At 43.5% G+C, this 26638-nt stretch overlaps 1 protein-coding gene across 1 annotated transcript; it reads right to left on the bottom strand.

Moving 5' to 3' along the window:
- Positions 1–2398: 2398 nt before the first annotated feature.
- On the bottom strand, positions 2399–17185 carry Prph2 (peripherin 2). Its single transcript, XM_027950542.2, has 3 exons — positions 16136–17185; positions 6900–7146; positions 2399–3048 (listed from the first exon to the last, which is right to left on the bottom strand). The coding sequence occupies exons 1-3, from the start codon at positions 16714–16716 to the stop codon at positions 2836–2838; spliced, it is 1041 nt and encodes a 346-aa protein (XP_027806343.1). The 5' UTR covers positions 16717–17185; the 3' UTR covers positions 2399–2835.
- Between the last annotated feature and the right edge of the window lie 9453 nt (positions 17186–26638).

Genomic DNA, 26638 nt, shown 5'->3' with positions numbered 1-26638 from the left:
TTGGCTGAGTCCTTTGGGAGAAGTGAATTTACACTAGCCCTAGGAAAGACTGAAGTTATACACAAGAAAGAACCTGGGCTGGGCACAGTGGCACACACCTATAATTCCAGTAGCTGGGGAGGCTGAGGCAGGAGGATTGCAAGTTCAAAGCCAACCTCTGCAGTGTTGAGGCACTAAGCAACTCAGTGAGACCCTGTCTCTAAATAAAATACAAAATAGAGCTGGGGATGTCGCTCAGTGGCAGAGTACCCATGAGTTCAATCTCTGGTACCCACCCCCCCCAAAAAAAAAAAAAACCTGGTACCTGAGTCTTACTAGACACTGATAGGTGACCAAAAGGAATGGACCAGGTTTCTCTAGCAAATACCTGACTAATTGAAACCTGTTCAATTTTTAAATATGCTCTGAACCAACTGTTGAGATTTATCAGGGGGTCATGACCCTTGATGCTCCCAACACTGTTTCAGATTCTTGGGTTGCTCACATCCTCCAACAAGCTGCTCACATTACTTGTCCCCCTGGAGGCTCAGATTTCCCTGTTTGGGGAACTATATTATAGGCAAAGAGATGGGGGTAAAAAAAGATTTGGATTTTATTTTTTTTTTTTTTTAAACTGTACTAAGGATCAAGCCCAGGCCTACCACATGCTAGGATGGCACTGTATCACTGAGCTACACCCCAGCACAAGGTTTAGAACTTTTGCTTGGGCTGGGGACGTGGCTCAAGCGGTAGTGCGCTCGCCTGGCGTGCGTGAGGCCTGGGTTCGATCCTCAGCACCACATACAAACAAAGATGTTGTGTCTGCTGAAAACTAAAAAAAAATAAATATTAAAATTTAAAAAAAAAAAATAGAACTTTTGCTTAAACACTTAAGTCAAAATGGTACCTAAGACATGTTGGTAACAGTGATTGATAACCTCTTGTATTCTTTAATGAATGCTAACTAGTGTTGGGTATTCTGGCATACCTGCTATTGATGAGTTAAGATAGTCGTTTAACAAAGCAAAATTTGTACCATAGTTTTTAATATGTTACACAGCTGTTGACAGCATAGATACATATATGGGCCTAGAACAGCAGTTTCATGATGGTTCTCGGCACTCCTGAGAGACAGCTGGGAGCTCCAGAGCTCAAGGGCCCTCACCAGAGATGGCTGGCTGACTCAGTGTTTTCAGAGTGGATCCTTCCTTGGTCTCAAACTTATATCTATGTAAGCCTGGAACCAAAATTTGACAGGGTGTCCAAACATCTTCTGATCTGAGAGAATTGAATCCCAGACATAGCTCAGACAGCACCAGTAATCTTAAGTCTCTATACTAAAGTTCCTAGAATAAACCCCGACTGGGTCCAAAGTAACCTATTACCAACACCATTTCTTGGTCAGAGCAGAGGTAAGTTAAAGGCTGTTCCCCTCTGTCTTCTACCTCCTGGCTTTGATCTCTAGCCAGGTAGGAATAAACTATCTTGAATGTTTATCCAACTAGCAGAATTATGCTGGGCCCTTCTGTGATCAGGTTCCCCAGGGGCCTGGAATGCCAGTAAAATTGTGCTCTCCTTTCCCTGAAGCTTTCCTGTTTCCTAAAGCAAGTGAACCCTGCTTATACAAGTGCTAGCTCAGGAATATTGGCTTCTCAAAGAATCTTTGATGCAGAAACATTCCAAAATATTGCTTTGCAGGATGGATATTGGGGGAGAAACTCCCAGACGACTCCTTGCCCTCCACTATATTGGTCCATGGGGGATGTCACAGCCACCTGTACAGGTGTCCCCGGGTCCACCAGAAGGTGAGGCCTGACCTCCAAAGGGGTGAATTCTTGTCTGATAATTGCTCCTCTTTCACAGCAGGGCAGTAACCTAAACCAGGACTTCCTAGGGATGAGCTGCAGGTATTCATTTAGCACTTTAGGGTATTGCTGGAACATGCTGACAGCCCATGATTTACTTGGACTAAGTGATAGAGCATGGGAATGTAACAGAAAAGCAGGCCTTTCAGTATGTTTTTGGTGGGAAATAAGCTCCTACCTCAAAATTCTTTTGCCCCACGATTGAATTCCTGTATAGAGGAATCAATGCTTTGGAGAGTCCAATACCCTTAGAAAAGGGTAACTTTCCCCCACCTTCTGGCATTAAACAACAAAATGACCTGTCAATCTTGGCATTAAAAAAAAAAAAAAAAAAAAGCTGGTCGTAGTGGCATACACCTGTAATCCCAGCGGCTCAGGAGGCTTCGGCAGGAGGATTGAGTTCAAAGCTAGCCTCAGAAACTTAATGAGGCCCTAAGCAACTCAGTGAGTCCCTGTCTATAAATAAAATACATTCCGGCTAGGAATGTGGCTCAGTGGGTAAGTGCCCTGGGTTCAATCCCCATTATCTACACCCCCACCCCACCCCCAAAACGGCCATTATATTCTTCAGATTCCTGTATGCATCAAGTGATGCTTTAGATTTAAAATAAAGCAACTTGGAGCTCATAACAGCCAAACTAAAGGAGGAGCAGCACTCAGGTGTGGTCAATACCTAAAGATGTTGAGACTGGATTAATGTGCTAGGAGAAGCATAAATCCTGGCTAGTCATCACCAGAAAGGCCGTGAGTCCATCATAAGGGCACATCCCAGGGCAGGGAGCCTGCTGGGCCTCTTTTATTCACATTTGGAGTCATTCAAAAAGTGTTTGCCACACACTTTGGGGACCCTAAACTTCTTGTCTCCCAGAGACAAGAGTCTCTGAGAGGTGGCCAGCCTTCTTGGGAGATCAGACTTTCAGTTGGACAAGGGAGGAATCCGCATTTCCTGGAGTCCACTACTCAGTGTTCAGGAGGGGCAGGGCAAGGGCCATCAGCCAGCCTCAGGGGCCTGGCCTGCATCTGCACCCTCAGCTTCCACCTGGTTGCCCTTGCCCAGCTTTTTCAAGCTCTCCAGAAAGGCCTTCCAGGTCTCAGGTATGCTCTTCTCCAGCAGCCAGCCCTCACTCTCACACTCAGGGTCCTCGGGATTGGATACACCTTCCAGTGCTGTATGCAGATAGCGCAGCCCAACTGTGACAGTTACCTGGTGAAGAGAGAAGACAGGAATGAGGGGCAGGAGCTAGGAGTTGGGCTAGGAGGAAACCATGGGTTTTCCACCAGTCTGTGCCTCCCGGAGTAGTGCTCAAACTGAGGGGGCACCCTGGCTCAATGTGTCTGCCTCTAATCCACACCAAATCCTTTCTCCCCTCTGGGTCTGTACCATTCATTGTTCTCTTCCCAAAACATTCACCTTACCATTAATTCAGCTTCAACCCTTGGAGAGCTCCCTTGCTACTCCCTCAGTCCTGGGTTACTTTACCATGATGCCCTCCACCCCATTCCTAGCACATTCCTTGGCATGTATTGAGTGTTTGGTAATCATTGAATGTCAAAAGATACCTTTTCAGCAAACAATAGGATGTGTGGTTTCTCTTTATTACTGTTATTTTGATTAGTGTGGCAATGAATGGATGCTAGTAATGGGTCATTTGGATGTGGCAGACATTGGTGCCAAACGCCTGGGTTAGAACCCCAGCCGTGGCACTTCACAAGTCATGTGACTAGGAAACCAGGACTTATTCCTCTGGTTTGCAGGTTTCCAGATGCAATGGCACCTGCCTCACATGGATGCTGTGGTGCCTTGGTATCTGTATAGTGCACAATGTTGGCCCATGGCAGGACAAATAGGAGTGTCATCTGTGATTAGCTTGGTAAGTACTGTTTTTGCTTTTCCAGTGACATATTCCATTGGTCACATATTTCTACACAAATGCCTGATTTGTACTCTTCTGCTTCCTGTGTGTCAGGGCACACTGTGAGAAGACTAGGCTGCTCCTTGAGGGCAGGGCTGGCCCTGATGGCTCTGTTCACCCAGTGCCTCAGCTCCTAGAATACCCTGGGTAATGGTGGGGTCTCAGTAAATACCTGCTGATGAATGCTCTGGGGATAATTTATAACGACTAGTAAGTAAGTGATAGAGTTTTAACTTTTGTTATTATTGTCAATTGAAGGTTTAATGGAATATTTTCACAATGGAAAAAGTCACCTCCTCCAGGAAATCCTCATGCTGAGTGCGTCCACACTGATCCCTTCCTGCTTTCCTATAGAACACCCACTGCATTATGAATTTTGCCCTTGGTTATGGTCCTCCCTTTGTTCATAAGTATAATGTCATCTCCTGACTGGATTGTGAAGCATAGGGGTCAAGGTGAAGGTCAGAAATCCCATCATTATCTTTGCCACCTTCGTGTTCATCATATCTCTAATCACAAAAGGCCTGGAGGAAATTGGGGCCATTCACTCCCTGCACACGATGTGCTGGCCCTCATTTTGTGTGGTCAGTAGGATCTTACAAGGGAGGTAAGCTGAGAGGCAGCCAGTGGGACTCCACTTCCCAACTGACTGCTTTGTCCTTTTAATCTTTTCATGAGCTCTGCAGGATCCTAACCATCTAAACTTCTAGCAATAAGCTACTCTCCTCGGTCTACCCCTACTCTTTCCCAAGACACTGTCTCAGGAGGCAGGACCAACAAAAAGACCCCAAAGCTAAATGGTCATGAATATGCTGTTGACCTTGATATCAAAAGAAGCCTTGCTGTGGAGCTGGGGCTGTAACTCAGTGGTAGAGTGCTTGCCTCACACGCTTGAGGCCCTGTTTACGATCCTCTGCACCACATAGAAATAAATAAATGAAAATATTGTATCTATCAACAACTAAGAAAAATATTTTAAAAAAAGAAAAGAAAAGAAAAAGCTGGATGTGGTGGTGCAAGCCTGTAATCCCAGCGGCTGGGGAAGCTGAAGCAGGAGGTTCATGAGTTCAAAGCTGGCCTCAGCAAACATGAGATGCTAAGCAACTCAGTGAGACCCAGTTTGTCTCTAAATAAAAATAGAAAGCAGGGCTGGGGATATGGCTTAGTGGTTGAGTGCCCCTGAGTTCCATCTCCAGTACCCCACCAAAAAAAAAAAAAAAAAAAAACACAAAGAAGCCTTGCTGCTGAGCACAGTGGTGGTACATGCCTCTAGTCCTAGTGACTCAGGCAGAAGGATTGAAAGTTCAAGGCCAGACCCAGCAATTTAGGACAGCCCTAAGCAACTTAGTGAGATACCCTGTCTCAAAACTAAAAATAAAAAAGGGTGGGTCTGGGGATGTGGCTCAAGCGGTAGTGTGCTAGCCTGGCATGCGTGCAGCCTGGGTTCGATCCTCAGCACCACATACAAACAAAGATGTTTTATCCACTGAAAACACTAAAAAATAAATATTTCTATCTCTCAAAACAAAAAAAATAATAATAAAAATAAAAAGGGGTGTAGCTCAGTACTAAAGCATCCCTGTGGGGCTGGGGTTGTGGCTCAGTGGAAGAGCGCTTGCCTAGCATGTGCGAGGCACTGGGTTCGATTCTCAGCACCACATATAAATAAATAAATAAAATAAAGATCCATGAACAAATAATAAAAATATTTTAAATAAATAAATGAAGCATCCCTGTGTTCAATCTCTAGTGCCAAAAATAAATTAATTAATAAAGCCTTCCTGGGCAGTATAGTCACCCTCTAGTTTCATATAGTGAATTTAAAAAGGTGTGTAGCAGCCACAGACACAGTAGATATACCCTATAATTTCCATAGTACTGGAAGAATGACTTAAAAAGAATCCTTCAAAGAAATTCTGATGTAAAAAGCTTTCCTACCTAATGTTTCTGGCTTTTTATGTTTGGATTTTTGGACTCTGGGTTTTCTGCTATCAGAGAAACTCAAAGTAGGCATCCTGAGTCCCTACTGCACCCCCACTGCCACCACCTTGTCTCCCAGTCATGCCCTTGGTCAGCACCTAGAACAGTGCCCAACATGTTTATTGTCTGAGCATTCTCTTCAATGAAGACTTCAAAACATTAACTGGGGGCTTGCTGATATTTTTAAGATCTAAGAACTACATTAACATGTGAATGGTGATCAGAATCTGAAGAAACACAATCCCAAACAGTTCCCATTTACCAAACACCCCTAACATACGTACTGCTGTACATGTTGCCTCCCAACAGTCTCCAAAGCTAGGTGTTGTATCCCTATATCAGAGGGAGGTTGAACAGCAGTCCAAGATCTCAAAAAGTGAAAGGACAATATTAACTTCCAAAAGATGCTAAGTAAAAGAAACCAAACACAAAAGCTTTCATATTATGTGGGTCCGTTTATGTGAAATGTCCAAAACAGGTAAATCCATAGGCACAGAACAGACATAGTTAGCAGAGGCAGGAGATGTGGGAGAATAAAGAGTGACTGCTGAATGGACATGAGGTTTTCTTTGGGGTGATAGAAAGGTTTGGGAACTAGATGGTAGTATATTGTGATATACTAAATGCCAATTAAATGTACACTTTAAAATGAAATTTTATGTTCTGTGAATATCACCTCTATATGTTTTTTTAAAAGTGCTGGGAAAGGGCTGGGGTTGTGGCTCAATGGTAGAGCACTTGCCTCACATGTGTGAGGCACTGTGTTCGATCCTCAGCACCACATAAAAATAAATAAATAAATATATATATTTTTTTAAGTTTTCAAAAAGTGATGGGATGGGCTGGGGTTGTGGCTCAATGATAGAGCACTCGCCTAACACGTGTGAGGCCCTGGGTTCGATCCTCAGCACCACATAAAAATAAATAAATAAAATAAAGGTATTGTGTCTAACTACAACTAAAAAATAAATATTAATAAAAAAGTGATGGTAAAGAAATTAAATGAAGCAGAGACATGGGATGCAAGCTCAGTGCTGTGACCCACAGCCAGGCCAAAGCTGGTGCTGTGGAGGAAAATGCACTCTCCAGGCCTGACTCCACCCCCATTAAACCCAAATGAGGCTGGGAGCTCCTTCTCGCCAGCAGCTGGCCTGAGGCCTACCTCAAAGAACCAGACAAGGAGTGTGGCAGCACCCATGGAGTTCATGAGGCCGTCATAGTAGCTCAGCAGGGCAGCCCTGCAGCCATGTAGCCAAAGGTTGAGCTCCTCAGTCTGGTGATCATAGCTGTAGTGGGCTGAGTTGTTGGTAAGCTGGTACTGGATGCAGGGCCGTGGTGAGTTGGGGTTGCAGCAGCTGAAAGGGACACCATCCACCAGGTACCGCCCATCCACATTGCTCTTGATGCGACTGGAGGAGAAACAGAGAACTTGACTCAGGCTTCCCAGACTTTTCACCAGGTGCCAGTTCTTCTCATCCCCTGCCTCTAAAAACCTGGCTCGCTCCTTCCTTCCTTCCTTCCTTCCTTCCTTCCTTCCTTCCTCCCTCCCTCCCTCCCTCCCTCCCTCCCTTCATTCCTTCCTTCCTTCCCTTGCTCACCTGATAAATATTTGCTCTGTAGCCGCTATGTATTGGCTGCAGTCCTGGACACTTTAGAAAGAACAGTAAGCACATAGCCCATGCCCATGCCTTCTTAGAGCTTATGCTCTAGAAGGTGGAAATAGATAGTAAACCAAGACGTAAGTGTTGAGGAAATGTAGAAATTCACCTATTCACTCTGCTGTCAGGCCCCCACCTGCAATAATTCTTGGGACCCCTGCCAGATTGCTAGAAAAGATAGGTAGTGATCATGGACAAGGTTCTTGCTGGCAACCATCAGGTTTAATCCCTAAATCTCTCACCAACTTTATCTTTCTCTGAAAGGTCACTCCTAACCAAAGACCCTTCCAACGAGAAGGTTCCAGAAGGTCTGCTCTGGGCCTGTGCAGAGGCAAGCAGTTGAGACCTGAGGCAGGCACCCTTCACTGTCTGTGAATTCCATCTCTAGCCAGATGAGGGCTCCTTACTCATCTGAAAGATGTGGCTGCAACCTTGGCTCTCCAGGCCGACAGGCAGGGCTCCATACACTTTTACATTTCTCTATTCTATGTGCAGCTGTTTAAAGCATAACACATATTCACACAGGTTCCCAATTCAAAAGGAATCTTTATGGTGAAAGCACTCACCTGCACTCAAGCAGGCTGGGTTTGTTCTGCCCAACCTGAATGTGTAATGCATCCAGCTATATACAATACTTGCACACTCAACTGTGTACATTTTGCCTCAAGTGAAAAAGCTGCCTGTGAGCTATTCATTACTTAATAGCAATAGACTTTTGAAACACAAGAATAGAAAGCATGCTATTTTTTAAAACAGACATTATTTTTAACAATGTTCATTGAAAATGGTGATTGCACTCTTCAAAAAGATGTCCATGTTTAGCTTCTTTTTTAAAAAAATTTTATTAGTTATTGATGGACCTCCATTTATTTATTTGTTTATATGTGGTGCTGAGAATTGAACTCAGTGCCTCACATTTGCTAGGCAAGCACTCCACCACTGAGCCACAACCTCAGCCCCCCCTGTTTAGCTTCTAAATAAAATATCTTTAATACAAAACACTTCTCCCTCCCTGTCTCTCAGCCTCCAGGTCCCACCACTGTGGCCAGCTTTGCCTGTCCACCCAGAGAGGCTTCGCGCATGGACAACCAACCAGAGACTCTGCAAATGGTATTTTTCCTGTTTGTTTGTTAACCTGAATGGTAACATTGTATACATAATGCCTTGAACATTTCCTTTTTCCCTTAGTAGTTTCTTAGAAGTCTTTTCACACCTGCCATTGGAAATTGTCCTGAATTTTTGTCCTGAAAATAACCCACAGGGTTTCTGTTCAATTCCCTACTGACAGCAGTTTGGGTTTCTTCCATTCTCCTGTTAATGCAAACACGGACATGGGTCACAGTACTTGTTGTGAATATATCTAACAGTAAATTTCTAGATGAGACATTTCTGCATCAAAGAGTGATTCTGCCAGCTCTCTCCCATATTTCTCCCTTTAGGGGGCTAACAACCTTGCTTGTGAGAGCTGGCCTTCCATGGCTATACCCACACAGGTCTGGCTTTTGAACTTTGCCAACATAATAGAAGAAAAATATTACCTTCTCATTATGAGAGAAGTTGAACATCTTTTCATATGTTTATGACCCACTTGTTGTCCCTTTTCTGTGAACTGCCTTTGACTTCCATCTATGACAATTAAGACTTTAGGAAGGCTGCATGGTGGCCTGGGCCATGGTGATCATATTTCCACATGGCCTGCAGCCCTGACCTTTTCTTCATGTGTGGGCAAGACCCTCTGTCTGGAGAATGGGTGGCTCTAGGTGGCACGGTGATGTAAACAGGGATAAGAGCATCTGGGTTTGACTCTGGCTCTCAGTCCAGCTCTATTCTTCTGGATAAATTCATTAACCTCTCCCTGCCTCAGTTTCTTAATCTAAAACGAGTTGATACAAGGTTGTTTGAAGTGCTTCAAGGGTGCCTGGTGTGGAGGAGGTGCACAATAAACATGAGCTCCTTTGCAAAGGCTGGCTCCACGGGTAGTGCCAGAGCAGGAGCCATCCCAGGCAGCGCATGTGCCTGGGCAGCTTGCATCAGGTGTGATCAGAACAGACCACACATCCCAGCGGTGCAGTCACTTATGAGCTGGTGGCATAAGTTCTACAGCTGTAGTTTCTGGTCTTTAAGGACAGCTGCCGTGTGGGATTCTCACTGAGGTCGGCCTAGTACAGAGCTCCAGCCCAGTAGGATGCAGGTGCTGTGAGATACTTGCTGGCTGATGGAGGCCACCCTCTGCTTAAGTTCTCACTTGTTCCTGTCTCCCTGACAGCTCCATGTTTGTAAAGAGAGCAGACACCAGGACTTGCTTCACTTCCTACAGGAGTCCAAGAGCTGCGCACCTGGCCCAGGCAGGGGGTACCTTTGAGAATGTGACTGGAAGGGTGTTGGCAAGGCCTTCAGCTTGGGGCTCCCACCCACGTTTTAAGGAGCCAGAAGTTCTGGGAACACTGAACATCTAAAATGCTCCCTCCACCCCACCCCGAAGTCCAGCTTACCTTCCTCAGGGCTGGGAGTTTCCAACGCCAATCTGTTCACCCCTCTTCCTGACCTGCATGTCCCTGGAGCCCTCTCCCTAGCACAGAAAACCCTGTAGATATCCTCAGTTGTCTCCATGGACAGGCAGAGGTGTGCCAGAGAGCAGACCTTTGAGTCCCAAAGGTAAGCTGTGGGGCTTGACTTCTGTGGACCATGTGAGGCCAGATGATCATCACCTCTCAGTGATGCAAGGAACACATTTGACCAGGCTTGGCATTCCCTAGGCCCTCAGGAAGTTCAGGCTTCTCTCCACTTAGAACCATCTGGACAGCTTGTTCTACAAAGGAGGAAGTGGGATTCAGAGAAGGAGAGAACCTCCCCCAGAGCCACTCAGTAAGTCATTTAGAGACCAGTCAATAGCAGGTGGCCGCTGGTTTCCACATTGCCTCAGTTTTCATGCCTCTCAGGGCCTTCCTGCCTATTGGCTTTTCTGGTTAAATTCTTAGGGAAAGCACCAGGTGCAGTGGTGCACACCTGTAATACAGCAGCTCAGGAGGCTGAGGCAGGAGGATCAAGAGTTCAAAGCCAGCCTCAGCAATTTAGCAGCAATTTAGCAAGGCACTGAGCAACTCAGTGAGATCCTGACTCTAAATAAAATACAAAATAGGTCTGGGGATGTAGCTAAGTGCCAAGTGCCCCTGAGTTCAATCCCTGGCAACAAAAAAAAAAAAAATTTCCTAGGAAAGCACAAGTTCCCTCTGCCTGCTCCCTGTCCTGGCAACCATTTCCTAACCACCATCACCTATCCTTATTTTGAGACATCATCTATCCTTATTTTGAGACATCATCTATCCTTATTTTGATCCTTATGTGCCCTCCTGGTGTCTCTAAACTGGGGTAAACCCTGCACACCTGCCTTATACATTTCACACATTTTACACATGTATGTGAAATGAAGGCCAGGCCTGCAGACCTAGGGTGAGGCCAGCAGAGGCTCTGAGCTGCCTTTAGTCTGCGTATTGGCCTTCTGGACAGCCTGGTCTCCCACCTTACCTCCCCAACCCCAGTGAACAAGTCGCCCTGCTGGTCTCAACAGGGCAGGGCTGTGTCTCCTCTGACTGGGGTTCTCTGAGGATGAGGCTGTGCCGCCTCCTCCTGTGTCTTCCCTTGATACTTACAATTCTTTATGTCTAGTGACTACTCAAAAAAACAATCTTAAAGGAAATACTAAGACCTTACTGTATTCCAAGTGCTCCATGTGTACACCTATATCTGCACCACATCTCCACACTTATATTCTCAGTTCTCAGATGGGACAAGAGGCTCAGAAAGGTCAAGCAAGTTGCCAAGGTTCCCCAGCTGCCACTCAGCTAGCCTAGGTTGGGGTTGACTCACTGTCAGTTATACTCCTATGACCTCTTTCCTTCCCATTCATTTCCATATGTCTTCCCTTATTGATTTGTTGGTGCATCTACTAAATTGTTTATTTCTCTGGAAAAAACTCTGATGTGATGATTTGTCCAGGCTCTTTGTGGCTTGTGTGTGGGGAGTAAGCTAATACACAGGCCTTATCTTAGTCAAGACTCTATAAACTCTGGTGACCCCCAAGCAGAGAAAAAAAATGTAGCCTGGGAAATACTTGCTGTTTATAAATAGCCAGCTCATCACCTAAGTAGCTCTTCTCTGCCTGGCTTTGTCTTAATCTGTGGTTGGAAGGAGGGCAAGCCTTAATCTGTGGTTGGAAGGAGGGCAGGCCCCGCATAAACAAGGCAATGCTTCTGAGCAGTGGGGGTATTCCAGAGATGTGAGCAGCTGGAGGCCCAGGGAAAACCTACCTCCATCAAGTTTGGCCCACCTTCCCTGTGCTCAACTGGGCTTCTCTCTGAAGGAGTCCCAGTCTGATGCAGAAGACACAGCCATAAAATGAAAGAAGTACTGATTGAAGTCAGGTGCGTGGCACACACCTGAGATCCTAGCTACTCTGGAGGCTGAAGCAAGAGGATCAGAAGTTCAAGGCCAGTCTCAGAAACTTAGCAAGACTGTCTCAAAATAAAAAATGCTAGATGTGTAGAGCAGTGGGAGAGTGCTTACCTAATATGTGTGAGGCCTGGATAACCCCAAGTACTGGAAAAACAAAAAAACGAAGGTTGAAGCTAGGTGTGGTGATGCACGCCTGTAATCCCAGCAGCTTGGGAGGCTGAGGCAGGAGGATCTCAAGTTCAAAGCCAGTTTCAGCAACTCAGCAAGGCCCTAAGCAACTCAGTGAGACCCCATCTCTAAATAAAATACAGAAAAGGAGTAGGGATGTGGCTCAGGGTTGAGTGCCCCTGGGTTCCATCCCTGATACCAAAAAAAAAAAAAAAAAAAAACCCACAGTTTGAGAACTACAGATCCTTCTGGCTCTGAGAACTCAGGCCCCAGCAGAGGCATTGTCTCTGGACTCCTCTGAGGGCCTCCACCAATTACATCTGAGACAATGCCTCCTTTTCCCGGCCCAGTCAGGCCCACCAGCCTGGGGAAGGAGGGAAACACAGAATGTTAAAGCATGATGACTACCCTATTTGCCATTCCCCAGAAGCCATGAGACCACCTTGTGATTATCTGAGACCTGGCACAGAGCACTAGAATCCAGTCAGAATCCATAGATTTTTTTTTTTTTTTTTTCGTTTTGGTTGGGTTTTGTTTGGTACTCGGGATTGAACATAGGGACACTTAATCACTGAGCAACATCCCCAGCCCTTTTTTGTATTTTATTTAGAGACGGGGTCTCAGTGAGTTGCTTAGTGCCTTGCTGAGGCTGGCTTTGAACTCACGATCCTCTTGATGTCTCAGCTTCCTGAGCCTCACTAAATTGCTGAGGCAGGCTTTGAACTCGCAATCCTCCTGCCTCAGCCTCCCAAGCTGCTGGAATTACAGGTGTGTGCCACATAGATGTTTTTTAATCCTGTATTTTCTCTGCCCACCCACTCACTGTTTCTTTGGGGAGGGAAATAGAGAACAAGCCATAGAAAATCAGGAAGAAGGGCTGGGGTTGTGGCTCAGTGGTAGAGCACTCACGTAGCATACACGAGGCACTGGGTTTGATCCTCAGCACCACATAAATGTAAAATAAAGATATTGTGTCCATCTAAAAAAAAAAACAACTAAAAAATATATATTAAAAAAAAAGAAAATCAGGAAGAAGAGAGAAAGATGAAAACCCCCCACCAAAGCAGCTTGAATAATTTGAAGTTTCTGCCAGTCAGTGAACAAACATTCATCCTCCAATCTCTTGGGAAATTTTTCAAAAACTACCCACCTCTCTGTGCTTTCTGAGGCCTCATGCTCCATCCTTGGTTCCTGGAGAGCCCAGGTACAGGAACCCAGCTTCCCTGTCAGGAGCTGGACCAGGAATGCTGGCACGTGCCCAACTCAGCCTTCCCTATCCTGGTCCGGCTAGGTGCGCCTTGCACAGAGCTGCTCCAGTGACAGAGCTTGAAATGACCAGAAATCACACAGCCCACAGGCAGCACCAGCTCCTACGAGGCTGCATGTGCATATTATCCAGACTAGCAGCCCTCTGACCAGCCTGCCACTCCTGGTCAGAACGCTCCTGGACGTCCCTGAAGTCCTCAGGGACATGAGGCTCACTCCAGCCTTTTTGCTGGCATGTCCAGATTTGGTAAGAAAAGGAAAAAGGAGAAATCCTCCTAAAAAAATCTTAGTGGATGATAACTGCTTCCTCTCCCTGCCTCCCACGGGGCCCCACCTCTTTTTCATCAGAATCCTAGGATGAGCATACTACTGAGAAATTCCAGAGACAGATAAATGTTTACAACTTTTCAGTGTTGAGATGTCAAAAGGTAAATAGAATTTTTATTTTTCTAGAGAGTATTTTTGGGAGCCAGCTTTGTTCCATAAACTTATTAATCTTCCTAAATGAAGGAATCAAAATATGAAGGTAAAAAAATTTAGTATCCCTTGCAGTGAAAGTGTCACTCTGCTTTCTCGTTCCTTCCTTTCCTAGTTTTTCCCACCACAGGTAAGAGCTGTGCTCAGTACTGGATCCAGGATGTTGGCCCCAGGCAGTTACAACTCCATTAAGCCTCACTCCCCTCCTGGGCACTGCCTACTACGCCATTAATTTAAGAGTCTGTGCACCAGTGAGCATATCAGGGTATACTCTTAGAAGCACTATTAGTTCCTCTATAGTGTAACATCATTGGAAATTTTATAAAGGAGAAAGAGATGTAAGTTATACAATTGTGTCTTAAGACCAGCTTTGTAGAAAGAGAAAGCCAACAGGTACACTTCCTTCCTGGAAATTTAGCCAAAGGGAAATAAGAGAACAGAGACAGAAGCACAGGACTCAAAGATACTTAAAATAGACACAAATAAGAATAATCTAAATGCCTAAGTGTGCACATTCATGCAGTGAAACAGTATACAACCATTAAACAGGATCATTGTAAACATTATGCAAATGTTATGTAATCAGATAACAGAATGGAATACTCAATTGCATTTATACTATGATTACACTATGTTATTATGTCACTGCTAACAAGACTAGACTGAAATGTGAAAAAATCAAAGCCATCCATTAGTTGCTGGTGAGAATCTTGTTTGAATTTCCTTTCCTGTTTTTGTTCCTCTCAATATTATCATCATCATATTTTTGTGTATGGGTAATAGACAGATTTTTGTCCAAGTCAATGGAGTCAGGATAATTTCACTCCAACAAGTTGGTATAGGGCGTTGAGGTAGTTTTGAGTAAGCTAAATATTTGCCTGAAATTTCGGATCCATTGGTCACTGAGAGCAACCTGGGTGACTTCTCCACTTGAACAAAAAGGGACTTGGGGCTACAGAGCCATTTTTATATGTCTCAGGAGACTGACCCTATTCGGAAAACAAATATCTGCTCATAAAAGCTGGTTCTGCCATTGGCCTCTCACACTCCCCAGGAATTCTGCTTCTCCCTCTGGCTTCACAACCTCCTAGGTGACTTATGCAAATCATGCCACCTTATGCTGTCCCTGTGGACCTGTCATCTAGGAAGGACAGAGCTGGTTACAATCCTCTCCTCTAGGGATTTGTAGCAGTAATCTCCACCCACAGAGAAAACAAAATCCCAAGCAGTGACCTTCACTCTGACTTTCCTTCCACCTGTGGGGAGCTAACTCAGCCCTCTGAAGCCAGTCGTGTTACTTGGACTTCAGTCATGTCCCACTGCTGGTGTGCCCCAGGCCTCATGTTCAAGTCCCCCAGACTTACTCAGATGGAAAACCACTTGAATAACCATTTATATAAATAGCATAATAGAGAGTTGGACAAAAGATATGAAGGGGAGCCAGGGGCTCAGGGAAGGCTGCCTTCCCTGGACAGTTACTCCAGACCCACCACAGTGAGTCTTCTGGGAAGAGCCATCCACTGGAGTCAGTACACAGGTTGTCTTTGCGAACACACATGCTGAGATTCTTTCTCACCATCACCTCCCCTCGGCCCCTGCAGGATTTCCTTTTTATATATGCCAAGAATACCTTAGAAATACTTGAGTGTATTGTGCTATCATGATTTCAGAAGTAAACACCAGCAGGCATTTCATGAGCATTTGCTGGATGCCAGGCTCTGCATAGAGCTGAGAGGTGAGCTCCAAGAGCACCTGCATTATTTGAAAGATGAGTAATCGAGGACCCACAGAAGCAAGTGACTTGCCCAAGGCCTCAAGCCAGAACTACAGCCTAGCTCTGACTGCTCCCATCCTCTGCTCCGTACCCATAAAGAAAATGGTATTGATTAGATTCCACCATGTCTAAGAACAATGCCTTGGGAGTGGATGCTCAGGGTTCAAAATTGGAAAGCTAGGGAATTTATCAGAAATTTTAAACTTCTGGGACTGAATCCACCTCCTTTGATTAAAGAAACAAGTACCAAATGTCTCAATGTATGTGAACCATGAATGACCCCATTCCTGCAATAGGAAGCGTACACACATACCTGACTATATCTCCCTCCTGGGGATTCTTATTCAAGCAGCTTATATAATTTGACACCATCCTTCCACCTCAGCCAAACATTAGGTTGAACTGCATGGAGTTGCCATTTTCACAGACCAAAGGGGCTAGGATAATGGCAATTTCATGTGATCCAACCTGATGCCCCTTCATAACATACTAATAAGTTATATACCCAATGTAGAGGAAAAGGGACTGGATGGGGTGGGGAGTCAGAGGCCTGGGCCTCAGTGTCCCCACATAGACCTGGCCCCAGGACTAGAGACTACTCACTCCTTGACTTCTTTAGAGGAAAGGTCCAGGTAGCGGTTGCTGATCCACTGAATCTCAAACCAGTCCCGAAAGCCACTGTTGCCGCAACATTTGAACTCGATCTGCAGCAAGTCCATGGTCTTCTTCATGAAACACCTGCCAGGGGTGTCTGTGTCCCGATAGTACTTCATGCCATTCCTGAGCCCTTGGTCCAGGGTGCTCTCCAATGAGCCCCGCAACAGAAAACAGCAGAGAGCCACAAGGAAGAGGGCAATGTTGAAGAGGACACAGACGGCCAGGTATGGCTTCAGCCAGGGCTTCCACTTGGCATACTTGGCAGGGTCCAGAGCATCATAGCAGATCTTGCCAGCCAGAGAGTTGAAGACACAGGACAACATCCCCACCGCTATCAAGGAGTTGGGCACAAAATGGCTCTCTGAATTATCCATCACATCACTTCTCTTCCGGAGTTCAATCTTCAGAAATAGCCCTAAGCTGAAGACGATGATGCCAGCCAACACGGAGAGCCAGTTCATGAGCCAGAGCCCTTGGGCCAACTTGACCCGCTTCTTCTGGTCAAATTTGACTTTCAGCAGTGCCATCCTTGCCAAATGCTGTCCAGATAGCCTCCTGCAGCACAGCTCCCACTCTTAACCTGAGTGAGCCCAGGGACTGACCACTCAGGGCCTTGAGAAGGGTGCAGACTGCCCAAGCTGAAGGGAGCTGCTCTGGGGGTTGCCCATGTTGGGCTCCCTATCCTGGGACCCCCGTTAACTCAGTAATGGTAGCGGGGGCAAGTCTGGGGCGTCGTTTCTGTAGCACCCTTCCCAGCCAAACAGTAGCCTGAACACTGCAGATTAAAAGTGGGAGTCACAAGACATCTTGCTAATCTCTTTAACCAGGTTCATCCCATTAGATAAAACCATGCCGGACTCAGAACATGGCCAAAAGAAGCCTTCATGTACATGCTGGACCAGAGAGCTCTGGGTTCAGTGTGGAGAGTCAGGAACAAAAAGGCTAAAGCCAGCCAGAAAAATGGGATGTACCTAGATGGCTGGCTGAGATTATGTCTCCCCAGAAATAAATTTTCAGCCAGTCCCCTTCCAACTTAAAACTTCCTGTGGGGCAAGACAAAGTCAAGTTCAGACAGAGATGACAGATTGTGACAAAACATTTGTAACATACAAAATGGAGTTATTAATATGCTAAAATTGTTTAAATTCTACAAATTCACAATCAAAAGGTGAACAGTAGGGCTGGGGTGTGGCTCAGTGGTATAGTGCTTCCCCAGCATGCAGGAGGTCCCAACGCAGGGGGGAAAAATCAATCATCTGGGAAAATAGGCAAGAACAGGTCAGACAGACCAAATCATAACCAGAAAACTTGGAAAGTCCAACAATCTGGAAAAGATCCTCAACCTAAGTAATATGCAAGGAAATGCAAAGTAAAACAACAACAAAAGACCATACTTGATCTAACAGATTAAACTTCTGTTACTGGAGTATAAACAAAGATAGTGTAGCCAGGTGCTGTGGATCATGCCTGTAATCCCTGCAGCTCAGGAGGCTGAGGCAGGAGGATTGCGAATTCAAAGTCAGCCTCAGCAACTTAGCGAGGCTCTAAGCAATTCAGTGAGACCCTGTCTCTAAACAAAATATAAAAAGGGCTGGGGAAGCCAAGCACGGTGGCACATGCCTATAATCCCAGCGGCTAAGATCCTAAGGAGGATCGCAAGTTCAAAGCCAGCCTCAGCAACGGTGAGGTGCTAAGAAACTCACTGAGACTCTGTCTCTAAATAAAATACAAAATAGGGGCTAGGGATGAGGCTCAGTGATTAAGTGTCCCTGGGTTCAATCCCTGGTACCAAAAAAAAAACAAAAAACAGTAAATAGAAATATATACCCAGTGATTCTGTAATTTTGTTATTTTAATTATTAATAAAGTATTTATTAGAGTGATTTTTAGATTTACAAAAAAATGAACATAAAATATATACTATATATTCTAGTATATATACTATATACTCATTCTCCCCCAACCAGTTGCCCCTATAAGCAGCTGTGAGGTTTTTGTTTACAGTTCTATGGGTTTTGCCAAATGTATAATGTCACATATCCCCTACTATCATATCAAACAGAATCGTCTTGCTGCTCTAATAATCTCCTACACTCCACCTATCCATTCTTCCCTCCAACCCTTCCCAACCTCAGGCAACCATTGTCTCTAGAGTTGCCATTTCTAGAATGTTATATAGTTGGAATCCCATAGTATGTCGCCTTTTCAGATTGATTTCTTTCCCCTAGCAATATGTTTTTCTAGCTTAGTGTAGTTTATTTCTATTTAGCATAGAATACATTCCATTTATATGGGTATACCATTGTTTATCCATTCAACTATTAAAGACTACCTTGGTCACTTCCAATTTGGGGCAATTATAACTAAAACTGCTTATAAGCATTGATGAAGGTTTTTGTATAGATGTAAGTTCTCAACTCTTTTAGGTAAATAGGAGAGTAATGACTGAATCATATAGTAAAACTTTAATTTTATGAAAAAACTAGAGAGACTGTACAATTTTGTATTCCCACCAGCAATGAATGAATGTTCCTGTGGCTATACATCCTTGTCAGGATTTGGTATTGTCTATGTTTGGGATTTTAACCATAGTAATGAGTGTATATACTGGTATCTCATCACTATTTTATTTTGCATTTCCTTAATGATGTTTTATATTGAGTGTTTTTGTATATGCTTATTTGCCATCTATTTATCTTTGGCTATTTTTTTCTTCTTTATTAGGCATGCTGACACACACCTGTAATCCTAGTCACTCAGGAGGCTGAGGCAGGAGGTTTAACTGCAAATTCAAGACCAGCCTGGGCAATTTAGTGAAACCCTGTCTCAACATAAAGGCTTTTAGGGATTTTGTTTGTTTGTTTTTGATACCAGGGATTGAATCCAGGGGTGCTTAACCACTGAGCTGCTTAATCACTGAGCCACATCCCCAGCCCTGTTTATTTTTTATTTTGAGACAGGGTCTTGCTAAATTGCAGAGGCTGGTCTTGAACTTGTGATCCTTCTGCCTCAGCCTCCCAAGCCACTGGGATTATAGGCATGCACCACTGCATCAGGCTCAAAATAAAGTTTTAAAAATGGGCCAGGGATGTACTCAGTGGTAAAGCCCTGCTGGGATCAATCTATTTTGACTTCTCAGAACAGCCTGCGCATAAGCACAAGGAATTTTAAGAACAAACCAATTCATGTGTGTTGTGGTGCTGGGAGAAAAACATAGGGCCCTATGACTACTAGGCAAGCTCTCTTCCACTGAGTTATATCCTTAACCCTACAAACAAATTTTGTTCTCAAATTCCTTTCCACTTAAAACCAAAGAAGGCTTCATGATTAAAATAAGAGCCCATGAGCTCAAAGCAATGGGTGGATCAAATTCCCATCCGAAGTCTCCTTTATTCCCTTCTGAGGGAGACTCCACAGATTCCCACCTGCACATTCTTTCAGACCTCCAAATCACTAGGTAAAACCAACAGTATATTTCTCCACAGATAGAAGAGGTGTGAGAACAAAGCAATGAGGCATAAGTTTTTTCCCTCCAACATAGTCCTCAGGAAAACAAAGCACTTATTTCATCATTCAACACAAGTTTGGACTTCAGTTGGCATCTTCAAAGCCTGGTTCTGAGCCATATAGAAAAAACAGCATGGTAATATTATTGTCACACCACATTGTGGGTCAAAAACCCACAGGCCTGGGCTGGGGTTGTAGCTCAGTGGTAGAGCCCTTGCCTTGCATGTATGAGGCACTGGGTTTGATCCTTAGCACCACATTAAAAATAAATAAATAAATAAGTTATTGTGTCCATCTACAACTAAAACAAAAAACAAACAAACAAATAAACAAAAACTCATAGTCCTGCACCTAGCAACTCAGGAAGCTAAGGCAAGAAGATTATAAGTTTGAGGACAACCTGAGCAACTTAAAGACTCTGCCTCAAAATAAAAAGGACTAGGGATGTGGCTCAGTGGCAGAGCACTCCTGAGATTAATCCCCTCTACCAACAAAAAAGAAAAAAAAAATTTCCAGGGTAATTGCTCTTTTAACAGCCAAGCCTTGTTTCTAATAGCTTTGGAGAAAATGGGACATTCTCAAGGGAGACAGGGGTCCTCTCAAAGAGAAATAGCACACCCCTCCTGTCCTCCAATTCTATTGGGGGTTCCTGGGAAGTGTCCAGGGTCCCACTCAGGGTCATCTTTTGACTTTTGACTGACAGTAAAGGAACAGCAATAGATTGACTCCAAGAAAAAAATGGCTTCTCTTGAAGATGGCTGTGCTACACCCCCAGCCCTTTTAATTTTATTTATTTTGAGACAGGCTCTCACTAAGTTGCTTAGGGCTTTGCTGAGTTGCTGAGACTGGCCTTGAACTTGGCAATCCTCTTGCCTTAACCGCCCCCCCCCCAGTCACTGGAATTACAGGTGTGCTCCACCATGTTCCACTCTTCGTTTTTTTTTTTTTGTTTGTTTGTTTGTTTGTTTTTAATTTTTAAACAGAGTCTTACTAAGTTACTTAGGACCTTACTAAGTTGCTGAGACTAGACTTGAACTTGATCCTCCCATTTTAATTCTTGACCATCTGATTAATTCACTAAAAAGAGTGAGCTGAGGTTTCTGGAGTCACTGTGTTGTGCCATGATTCTTCCAGTGGTGGATGTTCAAACAACAAGAGGCATGAGTAAACTCCTAGCTCTTATGCAAAAAAAAGAAAAAAAAATTGAAGACAGTTATCCTGAGAGAAACAGTGTGTGAAAGACTGCTTTGCTAAGCTTAGAGAACCTCTTAGGAACATGTATGTGGGCGAGAGAAAATCAGAGGGAAGGATAAGAAGAAAGATTTGATGTAGAGACCAGAAACAAAACAACAACAAAAAAAATTAAATAGCTTTTTAGAAAGCTTACCCAATAAATCAAGCAACTCTCTTCTTTTATCTGGAAGTGGTAAACCATGAAGGACAACACCAAGCAAAAATAATCAACTCTGTGGATGCCCCCTGGTGGCCAGAATAAGAATGGCCTCAGTGAATGGAAAAGCGGGTTTGGTTGGGGAGATAATATAGCTTACATTTCACTCAAAAGGTAACCATTCTAAATACCTTTGCTCTTGCTTTTTCATATAAAAATCATTAGTGTTTCCCCACATACATATTTTTCACTTGTTTTTGAGATTTACATAAATTGTTTGATACTGTGTGTAATCTTCAGGAATCTACTTTTTTCCACTCAATGTGTTTTATGAAACATAGATATTGTTTCATAAAGTTATAGTTCATTCTCATAGTTTATACTACATATGATACATTCTTTCATCTGTAGCTGGTAATAAATAAATTAATTAATTAATCACATATTAGATGGATTTTTTTTTTTCTTTCTGGCATTGGGGATTGAATCCAGGGGCACTTTACCACCGAGCTACATCCTCATCTGGATGGTTATTATGGCTCCTTGTATTACCTTAGATAATTGACCTTGTAAACCTCCATGTCCTTGTAAAGTCTTCCATGCCTTAATTGCATCTGCAGCAATTTGTGCGTATACGCCAGGATCATATGCAATTTGTTGCTGCTGATCCTCATAAGGTCCCTTTCCTAACAACATATCTAGATTTCTCTGAGGATAACCAGCTGCTGCATTTCGCCTAGCCGTCTCCTTGCAAAATTCCTCATTGGCAACCTTCCATAACAGGTATTGTCCTCCATTTAGCACAGCTTTACACATATTAGCCCAATCTGCTGGCGTCATGTTCAAGTTGTTAATGGATTCGACCATGCTTACAGTGAAGGGTGCTTGAGGACCATAGGTTGTTACAGCCTCTTTTAGCTGCTTCACTGTTTTGAAATTTAAAACTTGGTAAAATCGCTGCCCTCCTGCCTCAAATACAGGGCATGTTAATATTTGAGATCTTGTCTCAGGATCCCAACTATCAACTGCGGGGGTTGGGGACCTCCCAGCATATGGAGGTGGCCTTGTTAGTTGGACACTTACGTCCTCTGGTGATAGAAAGGTGTTAGTAGCAGTCTCCTGTTGTAACTTTCCCCCTGATAGCTTTTTCTGTTTTACACTTTCTTTCTCTGTCTGACTAGCTTGAGAGGCCTTCTCTTTTACTTGAATCTTTTCCTCTGTCTGACTAACTTGAGAGACCTTCTCTTTTACTTGAATCAATATGTCTTCTCCTTCCTCTACCATTGTCTGAACTGAAGGCTTTGGACTAAGCAAACAAGATATGAACGTCCACAGTGGCAATGTGCCAATTGGCAGAGTCCCTGGGCTTTTCTTTTCTATTCTTTTTAAATCTTCACCATGATGGTTCCATTGTGATATATTTAACAACTCCTCCTTAAAAAGCCATGGGCTACATTTTTGTATTGTATCAACATATGCCCTGACTGCTATTGATTTTACTGGGATGCCTCCTTCCTCTAACAATTTACTTAACACTCTTTCAGTTTGTTTTTTACTAATTTCTGATCCCGTATTTCTACTATAATACAACCCAACAAGATGACGCCTAACAAAACTGAAACAGAGTGAAACAAAATTGAAACAACACAAAATCATTATAATAGCCTCCTGAAATGTCCATCCGTCCTTTCTCCCTATCTGTTCCTCAGATGTGAGCGGTTTTTCTTCCATCTTACACATCTCCAGGGACAGGCAACTTAAAACAAAAGTGAAACAACATAACAAAAGAAGAATCTTAAAATGGCTACCCATCCTCTCGCCCTGCCCTCAGGGGCGAGCAGTTCACTTACCCTCAGTCGCTCCCCGTGCGAGCCACCAAATGCCGCAGTCTGGCTGGGCACAATCAGAAGCCACTTGTCAAAAGAAACTAACTTTATTTTTAGAACCAAACACGCCAAACAAAACAGCCTCTCAGGAAAAATCCTCAGAGCCTCAACTGCCACCACCGGCTTTCCACAAGCCTGTCTCTCCCCCCACAAGCTTCTTCCCACCTCCCACAATCCTCCTGCTCTTGAGGCCAATTGGCTGGGTCACGTGGACGGAGCCAAAAAAGTCCCCCAATGAGCAGCTCCGTGGTCTGAAAGGGCAGGGAAACAGTCCAATGAGCATCACCGCAGAGGAGGCAATCAGCTAGATGTTGCTGGGGCCGAGGAGCCAATCAGCTAGATGTTGCTGGGGCCGCTGTGAGCCAATCATCAGCCGGCAGCTGGAAGTTTGCTGGGGCCCCTTCGGCTGTGGCTCTCAACAGTTATCCATTATAGCATTTTTCTAACAGCTAAAGATAGGAAAGTACCTCAAGGTTTATCAGAGACTGGTTAAATAGTATGGTACATTTCATATAACAGAACATGTAAAAGAAAAAGATAAAAAAGAAGGATGATTCTATATGTACTTATATAAAAATATCTTCAAGTATAATGTTAATGACAAAGGTGAGTCACAGGTTATTATATATACCATGTTTCTATTTGGATCTGGTAATGAAAGAATATACAGTATTTCATAGACCAAAAAGATTTAAAAAAAAAAAAAAACTGGGGCTGGGGTTGTGGCTCAAGCGGTAGCACGCTCGCCTGGCATGCGTGCGGCCCGGGTTCGATCCTCAGCACCACATACAAACAAAGATGTTGTGTCCGCCAAGAACTAAAAATAAATAAATAAATAAATAAATATTAAAAAAAAAAAATTCTAAAAAAAAAAAAAAACTAATGAAGAATGATTGCCTTCCAAAGAGAATTGAAGGATCTAGAACAAAGGAAAAGGGGACATTTACTTTATACTCTAACCCTTTTGTACATCTATAGGAATTACCTATGTTTAAAAAACTCCATTGCACTGTAATCTTAGAATCAAACCTCTATGTTGATGTCAGTTTTAAACTCAAACTGCATTTTTGGTGACATAAACACACTGAAGAGACATTCAATTAAAAAAAAAAGTCTTTATAATGAAGTTTTTGAATATGTGAACAGAATGTTCAAATTCGTTGAGTAATAGCTTTGAATTCTCTTTATTGGTGCTCTAGACCTATTGTTTCTCTCCTGCAATAGATTGTTGTTTTCCTCCTAAAATTCACATTGAAATCCTAACCCCCAATGTGATGGTATCATGAGGTGGGCCTTGGGTAGGTAATTAGGTCCTGCCCTCATGAATGGGATTAGTGCCCTTATAAAAAGGACTATAGAAATTACCCTGCCTCTTTGGCCATGTAAGGGCCTGTAGAGAAAACAGTCTACAAAACAGTCGGCCCTCATGAAACACAGAATCTGCCCTTGCCTTGATCTTGAATTTCCTAGCCTTCAGAACAGAAAAACAAATTTTTATTGTTTATAAGCTACTTAGTCTATGGTATTTTGATATAGCAGCACAAACAGACTAAAACAATTGATCTTATCCCTTGCTAAAGTTTAGGGAATGTAGCATCTGAAATGGTGGAAGGCAGGCCTTTCAGCACTACTTCCCTCTGTCACTGCTGCTGCTCTGAGGGGACATGGAATAGGGATTTCTTTCTTTCAAATTTATTTTTCAGTTTTCAGTGGACACAACATCTTTATTTTATTTTTATGTGGTGCTGAGGATCGAACCCAGAGCCCTGTGCATGCCAGGTGAGCGCGCTACCACTTGAGCCACATCCCCAGCCCCTGGAATAGGGATTTCATCCAAAGAATTTTTTTTTTTTCTTTTTGTTGTGCTGGGGATTGAACCCAGGGCCTTGACATGTTAGGCAAGCACTCTACCAACTGAGGTACATCCCCAGCCCTCATCCAAAGAATTCTAACTCTGGATTGGTGGTGGATATAGATGGCTCTTCTAAACATGTAAACTTGTGCAATGTGCTCAAGCAGAAGAGTGGCTTTAGGGAGGAGGAAATGTGCCTCTAGAAAGGAAGATCAGCAAAGATAAGAATTTTTTCAAATATTGAGGGATATTAGGGGGGTACTAGTCACGTGGTCTATAATGTGTTAATCAGGGGAGGTTGGCAGAGTTATGGGCATAAGATTGTAAGCTTTAGGAAAGGAGAAAAAGGTCTGGAATACTTGACATAAGGATTTGGAAAGAGCCATTCAAAGACAATGGACTTGCTCAGCTGAGATTAGTTACCAATTATCGTTCAAACTGCTGTGATTTTGTTCTTAGAAATTGAAGGTTTGAATTAATTAATTGATTAATTGAAGGTTTGCAGAAGGTACAAAGAATTTTATTTATTGTTTTGGTACTATGATTTGAACCCAGGGACACTTAATCACTGAGCCACATCCCCAGGCCTTTTTATGTTTTATTTTGAGACAGGCTCTAAGTTGCTTAGGGTCTCTCTAAATTGCTGAGGCTGGCTTTAAACTTCAGTCCTCCTGCTTTAGCCTCCCAAGCCACCGGGATTAGATTTTAGTTTATTTGATTGATTGATTAATAATAGTGCTGATCTGACCCAAGGTCTCAGGGCTTTAGGCAACCTAGGCAAGTGCTCTACCACTGAGCTACATCCAAGGATTTTATTTTTTAAGCATAATTAGTTAGCTTTCCAGTAAAAATGATCAGTCCACAAATATAAATCATAAGCCCAATAGTGTCTTAAGAATTGTTTTCCCTGAAAAGTGTTAAACCATTGGTATTAAACCATTAGTCCTGAGGGGCATGGCCTTAGAATACTAGTCACAGCTCCCAATCTGTGAAACTGATGAAGATCCTTTATCAAGACTAACAGTTGAGGGGGAAAAATCTGGATTTACTTTTCACTTTCCATTAAGGAGTAGTAGGATTTCTGCCTCCTTTTTGTTATCTTGTTAGATTTTACATATCTTAGAAGCCAATTTAAATAGCCTTTTGTAACGAGATAGAACATATAAATTATTGAACATAAAAAACATTTAGGTATTTCAAAAGCCCCTAAATATCTATCTATATTTATTTATTTATTTTTATATTTTAGGTATTTAGGGGGGCTGGAGTTGTGGCTCAGTGGTAGAGTGCTTGCCTAGCACTTTGTTTTCATTTTGAGGCAGGGGCTTACTAAGTTTTCCTGGCTGGCCTTGAACTTGGAATCCAACCTTCCTGCCTCAGTCTTCAGAGTCACTGGGATTATAGGCCATGTGCCACAGTACCCAGCTTTTTCTGAGATACTCTGTTTTGTTTTTTTCAGGAGGTACTTTGTGCCGAACCCAGTGGGTTCTGCCACCAATCTACATCCTCAGTTCTTTTTTATTTTGAGAGCATCACACTAAATTACCCAGATTGGCTTGGAACCTGAAATCTTCCTTCTCGGCTTCCTGAGTAGCTGGGATTACAGAATACAACTGCACCCAGTAAGAATATGCATGTCTGCAATTATGAAGCAAATCCCCAAACAGCTTATTTTATTTTATTTTTATGGTGCTGGGGATCAAACCCAGGGATTTCAGCATGTTGGGAAAGTACTCTACCACTGAGCAAAATCCCCACCCCTCCAACCCTTTTTCTTTTACAAGTTTCCACTTACAAATTCTGAAGAGGGCTGG

The sequence above is a fragment of the Marmota flaviventris genome, chromosome 6 (assembly GCF_047511675.1).
Source record: "Marmota flaviventris isolate mMarFla1 chromosome 6, mMarFla1.hap1, whole genome shotgun sequence".
Lineage (NCBI taxonomy): Eukaryota > Metazoa > Chordata > Mammalia > Rodentia > Sciuridae > Marmota > Marmota flaviventris.
The sequence above is the reverse complement of the archived record's forward strand: the minus strand, read 5'-3'. Positions and strand labels throughout refer to the sequence as shown.

Excerpts from the sequence above, each read along its gene's own strand:
- Prph2 (XM_027950542.2), bottom strand. The coding sequence starts at position 16,716 with ATGGCACTGCTGAAAGTCAAATTTGACCAGAAGAAGCGGGTCAAGTTG. Across the intron at positions 7,147-16,135 it reads TCCTCTAAAGAAGTCAAGGA|TCGCATCAAGAGCAATGTGG; the intron begins GTGAGTAGTCTC and ends TTTCTCCTCCAG. Across the intron at positions 3,049-6,899 it reads TCCTTGTCTGGTTCTTTGAG|GTAACTGTCACAGTTGGGCT; the intron begins GTAGGCCTCAGG and ends TCTCTTCACCAG.